We start from the raw sequence: 18,125 nt of genomic DNA, 5'->3' as shown, positions 1-18,125 counted from the left end.
AGGAGGAAACATTTCAGACACGCTTTTCAATGGGAAACCAAAAGGACCCTCGTACCTGATGGGACAAAGACAGAACCTGGGTTATTTTGTGTGTATGGTTGAGGGAGATGAAGAGGGATATTCACCAAGAGTCAAAAGGCAGTTACCCCAGCTAGATGGTTCATAGCTCAGGGTTGGCCTGGAGGTCGGTCATCTTGCTGAAAACACCCTCCGAGTGGTCTGTTACTGATGAAGAGCCCCTCCTCTTTGGCTGGCCCCCATGTGGAAGAACTAAAAGTTGGTTTTTGGCCCAGAACCATCTCTTGAAAACATGCAGGGCCAAAAAGCTACAAGACTTGAAATGCAAAACATTTCTCGGAACTTCCAGGGTAAGAAGATCTAACCAGCAACTATTGAAACAGAAGGTGTGAGAGCCAAGAATGTCCTCCTTAATGCGTTCTTAAACATTTGTTACTATTTTTTACAAAAACCGATTCATCTATTTTTAATTAAATATATATATATGTGTGTGTGTATATGTGTGTGTGTAGGTATGTATATTTGTATGTGTGTGTGTATGTGTGTGTGAGGTGCCTACAGAGTGCAGAAGAGAGCACTTGGTGCCCTGGAGCTGGAATTCCAGGTGGCTGGGAGCTGCTGGCCAGGGAGCTGGGAGCTGACCTTGGGCCCTCTTGCATGGGCAGTATGTGTTCTTAGCCACGAAGCTCCTTTCTCTCCAGCTCACTGTGGGATTCATAACTATGTTGGCCCTTGCTGGTGGTCACACTCCTACTCTGCCTGTGGCCAGTTGGTTCAGCTCATTGTTAAATACAACAAGTCCTTAGAAGGAATGCTGTAACCCTTTAGAATCTTCGATGCTTAGGCAATTCAGAGTTTATATGAACAGAAATGACTCTTGCCTAAATGCATGGTTTCTTTTAGTAAAGATTAGAAGGAACCTATTTGGGGAATGATTCCTATAGATAAGATTGTAGGGGAGACTGATAATCTACTTACTACAACCCCATTTTTAAAGACTTTCCCAAACCACTTCTGAATGAGAAATTATGTTAGGCATGTCGGTTGCATTTATTTTATTAAGCGAAGACTGTTCAGTTTGATTGGCTTTTCCCATTTACAGACATTTATTCTCTTTTTACATTGAAATGGTATTTTTCTCAAAATCGCTATGTTGACAGAACTTTTGCCAGCAGATTCTAAGATACAGTATAGGTTCTTCATCTCTGCAAAGTGAGTTTAGTATAAATATACATTCATAATTACCTTGTGGATAAAGAGATGAGCAGATGGCATAGATAGGAGTCAGAAACCAGAATAGACCAGCCATTCTTGATGGGTGATATCTACCAACAGAGCTGGGTAATGTGTGAACTGTTGCTACCTCAAGTATACTGTGTGAGCTTACTTGTGAGTTCTTGGGTGGGGAGTAGATCTACTCTTGATAGATTATCTCAGAATGCTCAGTATAAGCATATAAATATATCAGGGCTGGCATAGTAGATAAAGATGCTTGCTGCCAAGCCTGAAAAACTGAGTTTGATCCCAGGGTCCCACATGATGGGGGCCGAGAACCAGCTCCTGAAGGCTGTCACCTAACTTCTACTCGAGTTCTCTGGCAGGTGCATGTCCTCCCAATAAATATCTACAATAAAAATAAAAACATGTTAAAAAGAATAAGTATATTCAAAGTCAGTCTTGGGAGAAACACCAGCAGTGTGATTCTTAAACATTTTTGGGCGTGGGTGGGGGGATGGGGAGATTCATCTGTTGAACAGATTTGAAAGTGCGGAGTTAAAAACCTATTATTAGGTGATAGATAATTTGCACAGTGCCGATTAATTATAATTGTCAAGTGGATTTGTAAGTAATAAAACTACGTTTTATTAAAATGTTTTATAATCCAGATATTTGTCCGGCTTACACACCCCTCCTCCAGTAATTGTTTTTTTTTTTTGGAAGATGGTCTGTTTTGCAAAATGTCACTTCCTATGATACCTAGGTGCCTAAATTGTTACCTCAGGAAAGAGGATGTGGCTTCATGCAGCTGTCCTGGGTGTACACAGGTGAGACCATTTGGTTTTCATCTCAACGTACATCTGGGCACTGATAGTGTGGAGGTGTGGTGCAGTGTTCTGACATGTGACTGAAGAAGGTGCCAGAGCTGGAGGCCCAGCCTCTGGTTTGGCGTGTAGCATTGGGAAAGTGTTCTCCCTAGTCAGGGCTGGGATCCTGCCTGGTGACACCAGCAGCTGCCAGGGGATCCCAAGGCCCCCCGAGTACCCAGCCAGAGCATGCCAGGAACCTTGACTCTTCTCCTTAGCCACTTGGCACTCTTGTCTTCTCTGTGTCCATGAGTACTCCTATTACTGTCTTACCTAGGGAGTGGGGTTTATGAAGAGTGACCGTGTGTGTTGCTCCTGAGTTTTGGGAGGACACTGTACAATTCCATACTCTTCATGGTCACACGGTGATGCCCCTTCCTTCTCTGACTGACTGAATGGCTGCACGACAACAGAACCCTCAAAGAGATCCAGGTGTGTTACCCTCCAGATCCAGACAAGTGCCCTCAGGAAATCCCTTGGAGCAGTGGCTGTGACTTGGTGACTGACCACAGGCCAGGTCACTCTTCCCCTTTTTGGCCCCTGGGGGTGAGGTGGACATTTGTAGCATTACTTGTCATGTTATAAAACCCAAATGCCTTCCTGTGAAGCTGCCTGCCATCTGATTGACAGGCAGCATTTTCCTGGATACGTGGAATGGTGCTGACTACTGACTAGACACTGCTCAGTAGCCATGTCCCCTGTGGGCTGGGAAGACGCCCTCCTGAGCCAAGTTGCAGTTCCTATATTTAGCTTGATTGCAGTGGCTCCTAATTGAGGATGTGTGAGAACTGCCTGGTAAGCCATTTCCCATATAGAAAGGTGGACCTGTGCGTGCTCTCCAGGCAAACCCCACTTATTTCCAATACTTGAAATTCCTGTCCGTATTGGTTATGTGTATATTCAGCTTTGACTTCTCCTCTTAGTTCCAAACAAGCACCGACACTCATAACCATCATGCAGAAACCTGTTAGCTGCTGGGTGCATCAGTTTTCATTCCATTCTCTCCTCCTTCAGCATCCTGTTTTTCCTGAGCGATGTTGTCATCTCCACCCTTCTACCTTTATTCTTCTCATTGTTTGACCTTTTCCCTGCCACGTTCTTTCCTATCCCTCTGCTTGTATTGGCCTGGGCCAAAGCCACATGGCTTTTCTTGGACAAGCTGAGGTTCCTTCTGAACTGGATCTGTCCCTTCAGAGCTTCAGAGTAGCTTGAATACATTTTAAATCTCTCAACTTTGAAACAATGTTAGGATGAGTAGGTTGGTGTTTCTTTTCTTGGCAATCAATTAAAGATATTTCTAATGACTTTTATGCGTATGTATGTGTGCCCAGGTGAGTTTTTGTGCGTCAGATGTATACAGGAGCCTGCAGAGGCCAGAAAAGGACAACCGATCCCCTGGAACTGGAGTTGTAGGCAGTTCTGAGTCACTGTGTAGGGTGATGGGAACTGACTCCGGGTCCTCTGTATGACCAGTGAGTGCTTTCTTAACTGCTGATCTGGCTCCAGGCTCCTGGACAGTCACCAGTTGCTCATTTCCTGTATTCAGAAGCACATGGCAGACCTCTGACCCAACTGTGCCCTGGGGACAGGCCGCTGCAGCATGACCGCCCATTCTCCTTTGTGGCAAGGACCTTGAGTCTATCCATGTCTGGGGATGCTGCAGAGACAGTCTGCAGTTAGAAAGCTCTCTCAGGTTTGCTCACATAGGGCCAGCCCTTTACTTGGTGTAGCAGTATGCTGTTGTAACTGTAACAGCTTTATCTGGTGTAGCAGTGTGCTGTTGTAACTGTAACAGCTTTACCTGGTGTAGCAGTGTGCTGTTGTAAGTGTAACAGCTTTACCTGGTGTAGCAGTGTGCTGTTGTAAGTGTAACAGCTTTACCTGGTGTAGCAGTGTGCTGTTGTAAGTGTAACAGCTTTACCTGGTGTAGCAGTGTGCTGTTGTAAGTGTAACAGCTTTATCTGGTGTAGCAGTGTGCTGTTGTAAGTGTAACAGCTTTACCTGGTGTAGCAGTGTGCTGTTGTAAGTGTAACAGCTTTACCTGGTGTAGCAGTATGCTGTTGTAAGTGTAACAGCTTTACCTGGTGTAGCAGTGTGCTGTTGTAAGTGTAACAGCTTTACCTGGTGTAGCAGTATGCTGTTGTAAGTGTAACAGCTTTACCTGGTGTAGCAGTATGCTGTTGTAAGTGTAACAGCTTTACCTGGTGTAGCAGTGTGCTGTTGTAAGTGTAACAGCTTTACCTGGTGTAGCAGTGTGCTGTTGTAACTGTAACAGACACAAAGGAAGAAGAGGGATCTGGTTGGTTTTAGAGCTCGGAAGTGCAAAAGCAGGTGGAGCTGGGTGGGAGCTTAGAGGGCTCAGAGCCACGTAGCATCCCAGGGCTCTGAGGAAGAGTCTGTTTCTTCTCCAGCTTCTACAAGTTGTGAGTCCTGTGCTTCGGGCTGGGATGGGTGCATCCTTTTATTCTCTCTGTCCTCAGGCTCCCTTTGCGGGCCTTGCTCTCTAACTGTTCTCTTTTCTCCTTGAGATCCTTGTGCCCTCAAGAGCCCTCTCTGGATATTCTAGGATAATCTCACCATCTTAGAATCGAATTTCATCAGCAAAGCTCGCCATAGATGTACCGTATTCTAGCTTCTGGAATTGGGACATAGGCATCTTTGAGTAAGCACAGTTTAAATTTCTTTGTATGTATTAACTGATCTTCAGCAGCTGGGTCTGTTTGGGTATTATTCACTGCCCCTATTTTAGGGGTGGGGAAGGTAAAGCACCGGGAGGTTACAGAACATGTCCAAGTTTCTCCGCCACTAGGTAGTGATGTTGGAGTTCACATGTCACTTCTCTTTAGCCTTCTCTAACCAGGGCAGGGCGCACACTGTTTTTGCAGGCCTCTAATGTATCTTTCAGAGTGATGGTTTAAAACCACACAGTGGTTATCACCACACCTCCTCGAGTGCTTGGCTTCTGTATTTTAAGTCCTCACATAATTGTTTCAGGCCATGGGAGTTAACATCTGTGCTCTCACAGTGTTCCCTCCTCAAGGTCACACAGATAGCAAGTGCTAACATTACAACACGTGATCTGAACCAGGGCCAGCTTGCTTCACTGTTTTTGCTAAAGGGACTCGACCTGATGAGAACGTGTTTAGAAAATGATTAACCATCATTTGGTGTTACATTATGGGCACATTCAATCCCAGACTCCTGGAGGAGGCAAGAACGGGACGTGGGATCCCCTGGAGCTTCAGGATGTGGGTGTTAGGAACAGAACTCTGGTCCCCGGGACCAGCACTAGATGCTCTTTAGTGCTGAGCTGCCTCTTGAACCCCTATCAGAGGGTCTTGATGGAGTGGAGTGACACTCCCACATCAGTAGAGTGGAAAAGGAAGATATAAAGAGAAAGGGTGGACTTGATCAAGGGTTTCAGCTCCTGAATGCACATCAGGCTGGTGCGTTCTCTCCTTTGGTGCTTATACCAAGCAATCAGTTTTTTTTTTAACTAGAAACTTACGTGAGAACTGTATTGTGGAGATGGGACGAAGCATTGTTTTGAGTTTCTCCTTAGCCTTCTTCTGCATTCTCCATAGCATGTGAAAACCAGCTTCTAGCGTTGGAGCAAACACTGAGGGCTTGTGGTGGAACTGGACAGACTCGGAATCTTTGCCCTTAGAAGGGAGCCACATATACTGTCCTGGTCAGAGGTCATCCTTGTCAACCTGTGGCCAACCCTAGGTCACACTCGTTTTCAACTGGACCATAAAGACCACTCTGTTAATGAAGGCTTTCTATTCTTTAAAAAATATTGTATTATTTTTAAGTGTGTGTGTGTGCATGAATTCAGGTACCACAGAGGCCAGAGGTGTTGGACCCCCCTGGAGCTGGAATTATAGACAGTTGTGAGTTGCCTGATGTCAGTGCTGGGAATTGAACCCAGCTCTTATAAGAGCAGCATGCATTCTTTTTTTTTTTTTTTTTTTTTTAAATGTATTTTCCTCAATTACATTTCCAATGCTATCCCAAAAGTCCCCCATACCCCCCCCCCACTTCCCTACCCACCCATTCCCATTCTTTTGGCCCTGGCATTCCCCTGTATTGGGGCATATAAAGTTTGCAAGTCCAATGGGCCTCTCTTTCCAGTGATGGCCGACTAGGCCATCTTTCGATACATATGCAGCTAGAGACAAGCGCTCCGGGGTACTGGTTAGTTCATCATGTTGTTCCAACTATAGGGTTGCAGATCCCTTTAGCTCCTTGGGTACTTTCTCTAGCTTCTCCATTGGGAGCCCTGTGATCCATCCGATAGCTGACAGTGAGCATCCACTTCTGTGTTTGTTTGGCCCCGGCATAGTTTCACAAGAGAGAGCTATATCTGGGTCCTTTCAGCAAAATCTTGCTAGTGTATGCAATGGTGTCAGCGTTTGGAAGCTGATTATGGGATGGATCCCTGGATATGGCAGTCTCTAGATGGTCCATCCTTTCATCACAGCTCCAAACTGTCTCTGTAACTCCTTCCATGGGTGTTTTGTTCCCAATTCTAAGAAGGGGCACAGTGTCCACACTTTGGTCTTCATTCTTCTTGAGTTTCATGCGTTTAGCAAATTGTATCTTATATCTTGGGTATCCTAAGTTTTGGGCTAATATCCACTTATCAGTGAATACATAATGTGTGAGTTCCTTTGTGATTGTGTTACCTCACTCAAGATGATGCCCTCCAGGTCCATCCATTTGGCTAGGAATTTCATAAATTCATTCTTTTTAATAGCTGAGTAGTACTCCATTGTGTAAATGTACCATATTTTCTGTATCCATTCCTCTGTTGAGGGGCATCTGGGTTCTTTCCAGCTTCTGACTATTATAAATAAGGCTGCTATGAACATAGTGGAGCATGTGTCCTTCTTACCGGTTGGGACATCTTCTGGATATATGCCCAGGAGAGGTATTACTGGATCCTCCGGTAGTACTATGTCCAATTTTCTGAGGAACTGCCAGACTGATTTCCAGAGTGGTTGTACAAGCTTGCAATCCCACCAACAATGGAGGAGTGTTCCTCTTTCTCCACATCCTCGCCAGCATCTGCTGTCACCTGAATTTTTGATCTTAGCCATTCTGACTGGTGTGAGGTGGAATCTCAGGGTTGTTTTGATTTGCATTTCCCTGATGATTAAGGATGTGCAGCATGCATTCTTAACTGTTGAGCTATCTTCCCAGTCCTGACATTTCTACTCTTTCTTACTTTATAATTTATTTTTTAATACAACAAAGATTAATTTTTTTCATAAGAGATCATGAGTGTTTTGTATCATGGGTTGTGGATTATGTGCCCAATACTTTCATGTCCTAGAGCATGGTGGGCAACAGCCTTTCATGTGTTCCTTGGTTTTCTCTTGTAATGCATAATTGAGATGCTCCTGAGAGTCAGGCGTTGTGCCAGGCATCAGGCATGGGGAGCAAAACAGCTGCCCACTTAGAGGGGAAAGAGGGATATCATGCATGAGTCATCCACTGGGTGATTGTGATAATGCTGTGGAGAAAATGAAGTGATGTGAAAAAAGAGTACTATACCAAAGGCTATTTTAGATAGAATAGCTGAGAAGGCATTTAAGGTATCTTTTAGGGAGACAGTTGAAACATTGTACAAAGGGAAAAAAATATGCATTAAGTCAAGAGAGTCGGCAAGAAGGAGCTGACTTGGAGCTGGGATACAATTAGGGCAAGGCTAAGTTGGGAAAGATTGTTGTGTGCATCCCAGTATTAACGGAGGGGGTCATTCTGTGCTTTGACTGTGATGAAGAACGCTCCAAATGCAGTAAGAAGCTACAGTGGATATTACAGCAGGCTGTTATCTGGGCAAGGCATGGATGGCTAAACATGCACGTAGGGAGACAGAGTTGATTTGGAAAATTGCTAGTGCCTTGTAGTCAGGGTGTTGGGAGGGTGGAGGGAGAGAGGTTTATTGATTCAACAAGTATGTTGGAGATAGAAAGGAATTAGGTATGGAGGCATCCTGAGGACAGAGGAAGAATCAGGGCACCAACATTTTGAAGGAGCTGCCTGGGGAGACCAGAGCTGCTTTCCAGAGATAGGAGAATGTTGTAGCTCTGGGAGAAGGGTGTGCTTAGCAGGTAGGGTTGATGTCAAATAGAGCAATCAGTAGGTACTTGAATATCTGGACTTGCCTTTCATAGGTTTCTGCAGAATATGTACATGAGCACAACGTGGCATTTAAGTCTCTGAGTGGATGAGCTTATCCAGTATAGAGACGTTGTAAGCGATAGGCGCTAACCCGGAGGCCGACATTCAGAGGTCAGAGAGAGAAGGAGCCAACAGAAGTAGGCCACAGAAAGAAAGTAAGAGCACATGGAACCGCAAATCAGATCAGTCACTGCAGTTTCCAGGATGAGGGCACTCTGTGGTGTGTTCCTGGAGATGATGAGGTCCCAGCATGCTTTTCATCAGGCTGGTTGTATATGCATCGGGGGAATTGATGTGGGCAGTCTTTAGTGAGATGGACAAAATCTGAATGCAATGGGCCTGTGAGCTGTGAGTGAGCTGGGAGTGTAAGACAGGAAGAGTGCAGAGTCCACACTTTGCAAATCCTCATGTGTCTGAGGAGCGTGGGCTGCCGGCAGATGACAGAGTCATGGAAACATTTTCTGGCTCCCTCCAAGCACACAGGCCCAGGCGCTGGGAAGCCTTGCTGTCAGTCTCAGGCCAAGCTGGGAATCCGTTGCAGAGAGTCCTGAAGATAAAAAGCTTGAAGGACCTGTTGCTGTTATCTAGATAACAAAGCAGGGATTTGCTCTGTCTGCGTTTTTATCTCATCAGGCCCTTGGTGACAGATGCTCCTCCACATGAGAGCTGATCTTCCCCACTCAGCCGACTGGCCCAAGGTTCTTTAAAAATGCCTTCCAGACACAGAGCTAGTCCTGTGATGCTACTCAGGGTGACATGCTTGGATTGTCCCTTTTGACAGAAGAAGGGAGGGACCCTGCACCGATTAGCAGAAGCTAATCAAGCTACGAAGTACAGTAGATGGCTGGATTTTGCCCCTTTTCAAGATCCCTTGGGAGTCCAGTTCAATGGCATTCTGGTCAGCCATGTCTTGTAGTTAAGGGAGGCACAGGAGTGTGGCTGACTTCTAAAGATGCAGATAGTGGGGCTGGAGAGACTCCTCACCCTGGGTTCTTCTCTCAGCACCCACCCAGTGACTCAGCTATGTGTACCTCCAGTGCCAGGGGACTGATATCCTCATCTGTCTTCCCTGGGCATCACCAGGGTCATACATGCTGCCAAAAATCTCATACACATAATAATAAATTAACTTAAAATTTAAACATATTAGACTACATTATGCTATAAGCCTATGAGACTGACTGCTTCCTGTTGGTGGGTGTAGGAGAACTGCCACACCACTGGGAAGGGGAGTTTGAACCTGCAGCCTCGAGAGGACTTCCCCAGGAGTGAAGCCTTGGAGGAGATGACAGAGCTGGGCTTGGACATTGGGAGGGCCCTGGCCTCTGCTTGTGAGGCCTCTGAGTGGTGGAGGGAAAGACAGCCCTCTTTGCAGGTGGAGCCTGAAGGAAGAAGATGCACCATCAGCCGTGCTTGAGTGGTCACAATAACTCTGGTCACCAGCAGCCCGTGTCCTCCCTGGGGCAGATCATTATGTAATGTGTTAGAGTTGGCTGTGGGCAGTGATGGCTCTCTTTCCTAGGACGGAGTGGGCACCGATCCTGCTCTACCTCGTTGTAGACTCTAAATTAGCTCTGCCCAACGTCTTTGATATGTGCCAGCTTTTCCCTCAGCTCTTCTCTTTCACCACTAGCAGAGAAAAATCAAATATGACCTTCTTCCCCCTCCCCGGCAGACCAGCGCTGAAGATACCTCCCTATAGAACTGATTAGCAAATCAAAGGATAATGCGCTTTTCTCACCAGTGGGTTTCTTGCCCTACAGAAAACTGTCTTTTTCAGTATTCCTATCAGCATTCTTTGACCTGTCAGCGTAATTGAAACATTATCTATCATTTCTGTTTCTTTAATGCACACCACGGGTACATCCCTTCAGGCCACACCATTCCTCCCAGGCATGTGGGTGGAGTTTGCCTATGAGCTATACGGTAAGGATTTTGGCTGTTTGGAGGGAGACCTTATTCCGGTGCGTAATATAATTTAAAAAGGGTTTTCATTAGACCATTAATGCTGACAGAGCCTCAGGCCACACTCTTCTACCCATACTTAAGTTACTGTAGAACCCTGGGCACTGGTTGTTCACTGTATCTTCAGAGCTATCATGAAAGTGAAAGCCATCTTTAATGTCTGTTGGCTCCCTCTTCCCAAACCATCACAGGTGATGTTTATACCGAGACTTCTCTGACATGGAGGGTTTGGGAGCAAGGCCCATAGCAGAAGCTTTCCCTAGAGTGCTCCTTGCCCTCCACACTGTGAGTGTTGAGCTTCAGTGGGCAGCTTGGCTAAGGGTGTGGGCCCAGGGGGACCTCCTCCAAGCACAGAGAACCTTAGAGCGGTGTATCATGCTCTGGCAGCCTCACATGGTATCGTTAAAAGCTCTGAGAGCACACCAAAGCTTCATTTTAGGGAGATGCGTGCGGCAGCTCTAATTCTGCATAGAACCTCAGTGGTAAGACGGCCTCTGGAGGGAGTTTCGGTTTTGAGACTGGAACTCCCCAGCAGGATGAGTCAGAACAATGGCAGGAAGTTCTAGGCTGTTCTGATGTGGTAATGCATGAAGAATCTCCCCATTTGTTCCCTGCAACTATGGAAGTGTGGACAGAGACACCGTGCGTTTGACTCTTTTTTTTTTTTTTTTAAAGATTTATTTATTTATTTATTCATTTATTTATTATATGTAAGTACACTGTAGCTGTCTTCAGACACTCCAGAAGAGGGCATCAGATTTCGTTACAGATGGTTGTGAGCTACCATGTGGTTGCTGGGATTTAAACTCAGGACCTTTGGAAGAGCAGTCGCTGCTCTTAACCACTGAGCCATCTCACCAGCCCCGAGTTTGACTCTTAAGCCTTTTCATTCTTTCAGGTAGGATGGGGAGCTACAGCAGAAGAGCGCTTTTGGTCTTTGCATAGCAAAGAACTGCTGGCCCTCATAGCTAACACTGATGTGGCCTTCGTTGGTATGGCAGGCACGGCCAGCCTTTTTACAGTGTACTGGCACGGCCATGGTATTACAATCTACATGTTTATACTCTGGAATTGTACACTCTAGTTATAAAAACAGCTATACAGGAAACCTCGTCATGTTAGAGGCAGTTTAAACAAATAGGCTTTTTGTGTTGGGCCACATCTATAGTTCTGCACTGCAGGCTGGAGGCTCCTGGCTACCTTATCACTAAAGGGCTCTGTTGATCTGGAGCCCACATGATTTCTCTCCCTTCTAGGTGTGATCAGAGAGCCAGTCCTGTGTTGAGACCCTAGGTCTCCTTGGATATGCTGTGTCCTCTTTGCACTTTATCTGCCTACCCAACTTTATGAGTATAATTAAATCTTTGACTCACTGTTAAATCAACAAATATTCACAGTAGGTTAAAAACGATGTAGACATCCCAACCAGTTTTTAGTTAGATGTTTTGTCAAAATTGCACCATTGTAGATATTACTATGTCTTTCCTTTTGCTTCCTCCAGGTTGTCAATTTTCATCAATATTCTATTTAGATGTTTGTGTAAGGTCTTCAGATTTTGTTATTCATTAAAAAATTACTTAGAAGCTGGGCGTGGTGGCCCACGCCTTTAATCCCAGCACTTGGGAGGCAGAGGCAGGTGGATTTCTGAGTTCGAGGCCAACCTGGTCTACAGAGTGAGTTCCAGGATAGCCAGGGCTACACAGAGAAACCCTGTCTCAAAAATCCAAACAAATAGAACACATTCTATGATGGGTGTTTTAACTGCACGTGTGTCTATACCACTTGCATTTCTGGTGTCCACCATGGGGTCCCCTGGTACTGGAGTTACAGATGGTTGTGAGCCACCGTGTGAGAGCTGAGAATCAAGTCCAGGTTGTCTGGAAGAACAGATCGTGCTGTAAACCAGAGCCGTATCTCTGGTTCTTTCTTCTTATACTTATTAATGATTTTTTTTTTTATTTTTAAGTGTGTGTGTATGCATGTGTGTTGCTTATAATGCTATCTTGTATATTCAAACACACACATACATACACACACATGTATGACAGTATATATCTTAGGTATTTTTGTCTTCCCATCCCTAGACTTCTAGTTCAGAGCAGTTATAGAGAAACATTTTACAAATGCATGAATGTCTCTCCTCTACTTGGAACTGAGCATCCAGGGTTGAACGAGTCAGAGATGGTTCTTCGGCCATTAGCTGCAGGAATTGGTAAAGCAAGGTTGTAAGGATGACAAGCTTTTTAATGTGGGGATCAATTAAAAACAGAAATGCCCTGCATGTCACACAGCATAATAAAAGCACTCTGACTGGCTTATTAGGGCATGCTTATGTCTGTGGCAGTTAAGAGTTGATGAATTGATTTTTCTTTAGATTGTCCAGTATGTGTTCACAAAGGGAGGTGGAGCATTCTCATTCAGCTTGTATGGTTTTTGACCCTGCAAATTAACCCCAGTCTATTTTGCTTAAATTTCAAACGTCACTCTTGAATATAACATGTATCTGCAGTAGTGGTTCTAGAGACCCTAAGATGGGTTAGGCCTGGATTTGGGGAGACTAGGAAATCATCTGTAAATATCTTGGTCATTGTCTTACACTTTAAAAATAAGATTAGATAAAGACGGTGGTTACAGAAAGGTCTTATGCTACAAGAAGGTATTTCAGTCCTAGCTGCCCATGTGCTGTGTGTTTGTGCATACACAAGTGGGCAGAGGAGGGTGACCGCTGGTCCCCTGCGTGCCTTGGCAGAGCCTGCAGTCATGGTTCCCATAGCCACCTCTTCCTTTTCTTTCAGGGCCAGCTTTCAATATTGCAAGAAAAGATTGACCATTTGGAGCGTTTGCTCGCTGAGAACAACGAGATCATCTCAAACATCAGAGACTCAGTCATCAACCTGAGCGAGTCTGTGGAGGACGGCCCGCGGGGGTCACCAGGCAACGCCAGCCAAGGCTCCATCCACCTCCACTCGTCACAGTTGGCCCTTCAGGCTGACCCCAGAGACTGTTTGTTTGCTTCACAGAGTGGGAGTCAGCCCCGGGATGTGCAGGTAACGGGCAGCCGCTGGTCATCAGTGGCCTGTTTGTTTCCTTGTTTTCAGGTTTGCCTCTGGGTCTGCTTTACTCCATACGTTTCTAAGCTCTGGGCTCTAGCGTTGCCTTTTGCCATGATTTGTTTGGTCATCATCGTTTTAGTTTGTTAGTGATACGATTCACACTCTCACCTCTGTCTGATTGCTCCCGAGCACCACCATTTTGGATACCTTATTGTGTTTCTGTTTTCATATTAAATCACACTGCCACTTAAAGCAAGAGAAGGAGGGATTCTGAAATCATGTTTATCCAGAGCAGATGGGGAGGCCTCATTTATCCAGTAGTTACCTGGCACAAATAGCCTTCCGAGCCTTTGAGTGATTTTTAGGCCTTTGGCCTAAAAAGTTTCCATTGATATTTTACAGAGTTTTTATATATTGATAAAACAAAACAAAACAAAACAGCAAAGAAAATCTTTGAGGGAATGTTGTCCAGAATTTAGTATAAATTACCAGTGGTTAAAGTTTAACTTCTTTTCTTTCGTATTTTTAGATGTTGGATGTTTACGATCTGATCCCTTTTGATAATCCAGATGGTGGAGTTTGGAAGCAAGGATTTGACATTAAGTATGAAGCGGATGAGTGGGACCATGAGCCCCTGCAAGTGTTTGTGGTGCCTCACTCCCATAATGACCCAGGTAAAAGCTTCCCTGCCCAGGAGCTCCAGCCGGCTCGTCCAGCACCCACATACTGTGCTGAGAGGCTGGGAGAACTCACGGCTCTCAGACTTCACCATGATGTAGTCTTTTTATGTCATGTCCTCAGTTTACCTGTTTGTACCAGGCTAGGATGTATAGAGCAGGAAACAATGATAGCTATGCGTGTTAGGGTACCCATAGTTTCCTTTACTTACTTCTGGTGAAATCTTTCACCGGAAGTTGGAGAGATCGTTATAAGTTAAGGCACTTTCCACTCTTAGAGGACTCAAGTTCAATTCCCAAAGCCCACAGAGTGGTTCATAACCACTCATAATTCCAGTCAGTTCTAGGAGCTATCTCACCCTCTTCGGACCTCAGCAGGAGTGAGGTATGCACACGGGCATGTGAACAAAGCAGTCATACCTATAAAGTAAAATAAGTGTAAAAAAATTAAAAAAAAATAGGACGTGAAAGAATCATACCTGGAAAATCCACTTCAACAAGGCAGGGTGCTCACCGGAAAATGTGGGTCTTTAACACAGAGAGGTAGTGAGCAGCGGCTTGGGAGCTTTGGGGTTCCTTCTGTCTGTCAGACAGGAGAGCGAGGTGACGTTAGGCAAGTTACTTGATCCTTCGGCGGATGAGGTTTTTATCTGCTGGAATTAGGACCGTAGTATCTTCCCAGGATGAAATGTAAAGGAATCAGACATGACATGAAAATAGCTGCTATCTTTTGTAATTACTGTTATTTCACAGGAAGGCTTTTATTTGTTGAGGTCAGTTACCTCCCCCCTCCCCCTCCCGCAAGGTAAGGGGTAATTGCTGTAATTTCAGTGGAGCATGTGATCTGACGTGCTTACTTACAGGTGTGAATACACAGCACAGCGTGCAGTTACTGTACCCGGTGGATTTAGTACAGCATTTCTTGAGGATATATTTCTAAACACGTTGCTTGGAAGGTTATCACTAAGTTTGTGTTCTTATCTTTTTCAAGCACCCAGTTCTCTCCAGCACAGTTAGTTTCGAGGATTTCCGTTTCACCCATACCTGCGTGTGTACGACCCAGCTACTCACATTCTTTATTCGTGTGCCCAACTCTCTCTTTTCTATGACATCGTTCTGTGATCTAAGTGCAGCTTCCCTCTTTAGGTCTGAACACGGTGCATCGAGTCTGTCTCTCGCGGTTTCTCTGAAGTCTTTTCCTGTGCATTTTCCCCTCCCCTGGATGCTCAGTTCCCACCGGCTCCTTTTCTTGTTATTCTCAGCTGTAATATTAAAAGATGGTGTTTACCAGGCAGGATGCTTGAATGGTTTGCAAACATCTAATGCTTAGGAAGGGCTGATGGTACTGTTCACTGCAAAGGCGTTATCTTGTCAAGGTGACACGGGCAGGGAGGGTACCGGAATCCCCCATGTCAAGGCCACCGGGATTTCTCTCTACAGAGCAAACCCGAGTGACAAGGAACACGTGTCCCCTCTTGCATGTTGCTTATGGTTAGCCTAATACTTGCCATATGATAACTTGTCTTCTGACCTGTCTACGCAGTCCTTTATGACAGGTTCATACCGTACTCGCACCCACACTTGCAGGTTTGCATGTAGAAATATGCAGTGGTTTTACTGAGCCCGGTCACTGAGGTTAAACTCACTCAGGGCCAGGGCTTTGTCTCACAGACTGCCCTTTGTAGAACAGGCCAACCAGCAGCACCTAGCCCATCATTCACTTCTGATCACAAGTCACTGCAGTAATAACGGACTCTCTAGGTTAGGGTTAAACACTTGGCTTGCTGCTGTCTCGGGTTTCCCATTAACTCCCATCTTTTCTGTCTCCTTATTCCTCCTCCTGTAATAAGCATCTTATTTAAAGTGTGCTTGGCACTTTTTAGAGTAGCAGCAGTATTAAGCTCTTTGGGCAGGAATTTCTTAGATCCCTGTTTGTTTGCTTTATGGTTCCTGCTGTAGTATGTTGTTTTGTTAGAGGACATCCTTAATAACTGTTTCTGACTGCAATAGATGAATCTGTCTATTGGTATCCTAGCAACCAGAGTGGAATCTTTTGTCTTAGTAGGAGATGTTAATGACCCTCACCCTTAGGGTTTTCTCCACTTAAGTTAAAAATAGTGGTCAGAAACAGATCCGCTAAACCTAAGGCAGTTTTTGCCATGAAGCAAAACGGCACAGAAAAGAACCCACTGACTTTTTGAGTAATTTTCACTATTCCTTAACAAAAGTAGAATATTGATAACCTAAATTATCCTGTGAAAAATGGAAACATTCAGTCATGAAAAAAATCACTGTCTTAATAGGGAGAAAACAGAAAAATATGTGCATGTGTATTCTAAGTCAAAATATGACTGTAATGGGAAATCTTTGTAGAATACTCCCAAATGAATGTGCAATTAGGCAATTTACTTTCTAAATGAGATTTATAGAGAGTTGTTTGCATTTTCTGCAGCAACAATTTAAAACAAGCTTTGGCTCAGTAGTTTGTTTCATCAGTGGATTTATGTCTGTTGGGAATAGAAATATTTGAAATAAGATTTTAAAACAAGTCCTATATTTGTCCCCTAACAAAGAATTTATGGTGTTTATATATACATGCATACTTAGACACAAACACACACACACACACATTCTTTTCTTTTCAGGCTGAGTTAGTATTAGTAGATAAGACAAGGTAAATTTTAAAAAAGACCAAAACAGTATTTTAATAAATTTCCTAATTAAGTCTCCTTCCAGGCCACAAGGATATATGTCATACAATATTGAAATGGTTTACATGAATTAAAACAAAAATAGGAAAGAAATTGTTAGGCATATGCTGATAACTTTGTACTGTTACGGATTTGAAAAGTTTCGAATCATAGACCATGAAATTAAATATGAGTTGATGGATATATGTTCATGTTATATTTAATAAGCTGATTAGAACACAATTACAGCACCTTTGTATCTACAATCTTAATTCTTCACTTCCCACTAGCTAACCTGCCAAAATATTTAGTTGATTTTCCTTCAAAGAAATCACAGTGTGTGGAGGAAAGATAAGGAATACTGAATGGGAGGCTGAACAGCATATTGTCAATGAAGCAGTTTATAAAATGAACATTAGAGAGGAACCCCTCGTGGTGTGGCTCTAAACAGTAGGGAGAGCTAGTGCCTCAGGTAAAACTGTATAACAGTTTTCTTTTATATGCAGAGCATTTATAGCTCTTTAGAAAAAAAAATATTGACTTAATGTGTGATGGAATTTTGCCCATTCTTAAAGGAAAGAAAATACATTTTTGTCTGTAGTATTACATAATAATTAGAAATAGATTTGTTTATCCATGTGTTGTCTGAAGTTCAAAGGATAAACACATGAAATCGCAGTGTGAATTTTCAGTTTTGGTCAGCTGTTGCATTGTTGGAATTTGAAAGTGTTTGGCCAGCTGTTGTTGTCTGTATAGATCAAAGTGGAGGAGAGAGGCAGCGAGGCGCACAGCAGTAGGGAGGTGGGGGTGTCAGTTTGGGGAGGAAGTTGACTCTGTTTAGCTAGTGGAGGCAAATCTGTGTTCTGTGTTCTTTGGTTTTTGATAGCCATCCTAGGAAGCTTCACCTCCCTCAACCCACATAGCCTGAGCCTGAGAAGGATGGAGAGGCAGGGTTCTTTGGTCTTCCACCAAGGAAGGGGAGAGAAGTCAGTTACGCCACGTTCAATGGTGTAGTGCTTTGTCGGCAGGCAGTGAACAAGTTCTCAGATGTCTGACTCTAAAATCCATGTTCTTGCAATGAGTTATCCTGTTTCCGAGAATATTTATTTAATCTAAATAGGTTCTATATCATATTTTGTAGAGATTAGCCAATTTAGCATGTTTATCTCCATTTCTGGATTGTTAATTAAGTTAGCAAGTAAAAATTCGGGACGCCCAGTCAAACTTGAATGATGCATAGTTTTTTCTTTTTAGTTTGTGTATTTCAAATTTAATTTGGTCCTATTTATATTAAATGTTCACTTGCTCTTCATTTGAAATTCAGACTTAAGTTGGTATCTTGAATTTTATCTGAATGACAGCCTTTGAGAATTAAGTAACACATAGCTTTGAATTAAGTAACACATAGTTTTTTAAGAGATAACCAAGCCATGAGTATCATGGTTCCTT

General features: G+C 44.1%; 1 protein-coding gene across 1 annotated transcript in view; it reads left to right on the top strand.

Moving 5' to 3' along the window:
- Nucleotides 1–18,125, top strand: part of Man2a1 (mannosidase alpha class 2A member 1) — a 157,551-nt gene that overhangs the window by 12,179 nt on the left and 127,247 nt on the right. Inside the window, exons 2-3 of the mRNA XM_021185720.3 lie at nucleotides 13,052–13,303; nucleotides 13,839–13,983. Of these exons, the coding sequence (XP_021041379.2) occupies nucleotides 13,052–13,303; nucleotides 13,839–13,983 (397 nt within the window). The remainder of the gene's footprint in view (nucleotides 1–13,051; nucleotides 13,304–13,838; nucleotides 13,984–18,125) is intronic.

This window comes from Mus caroli, unplaced genomic scaffold (assembly GCF_978045245.1).
Source record: "Mus caroli unplaced genomic scaffold, Mus_caroli_1 scaffold_18, whole genome shotgun sequence".
Classification (NCBI taxonomy): domain Eukaryota; kingdom Metazoa; phylum Chordata; class Mammalia; order Rodentia; family Muridae; genus Mus; species Mus caroli.
The sequence above is the reverse complement of the archived record's forward strand: the minus strand, read 5'-3'. Positions and strand labels throughout refer to the sequence as shown.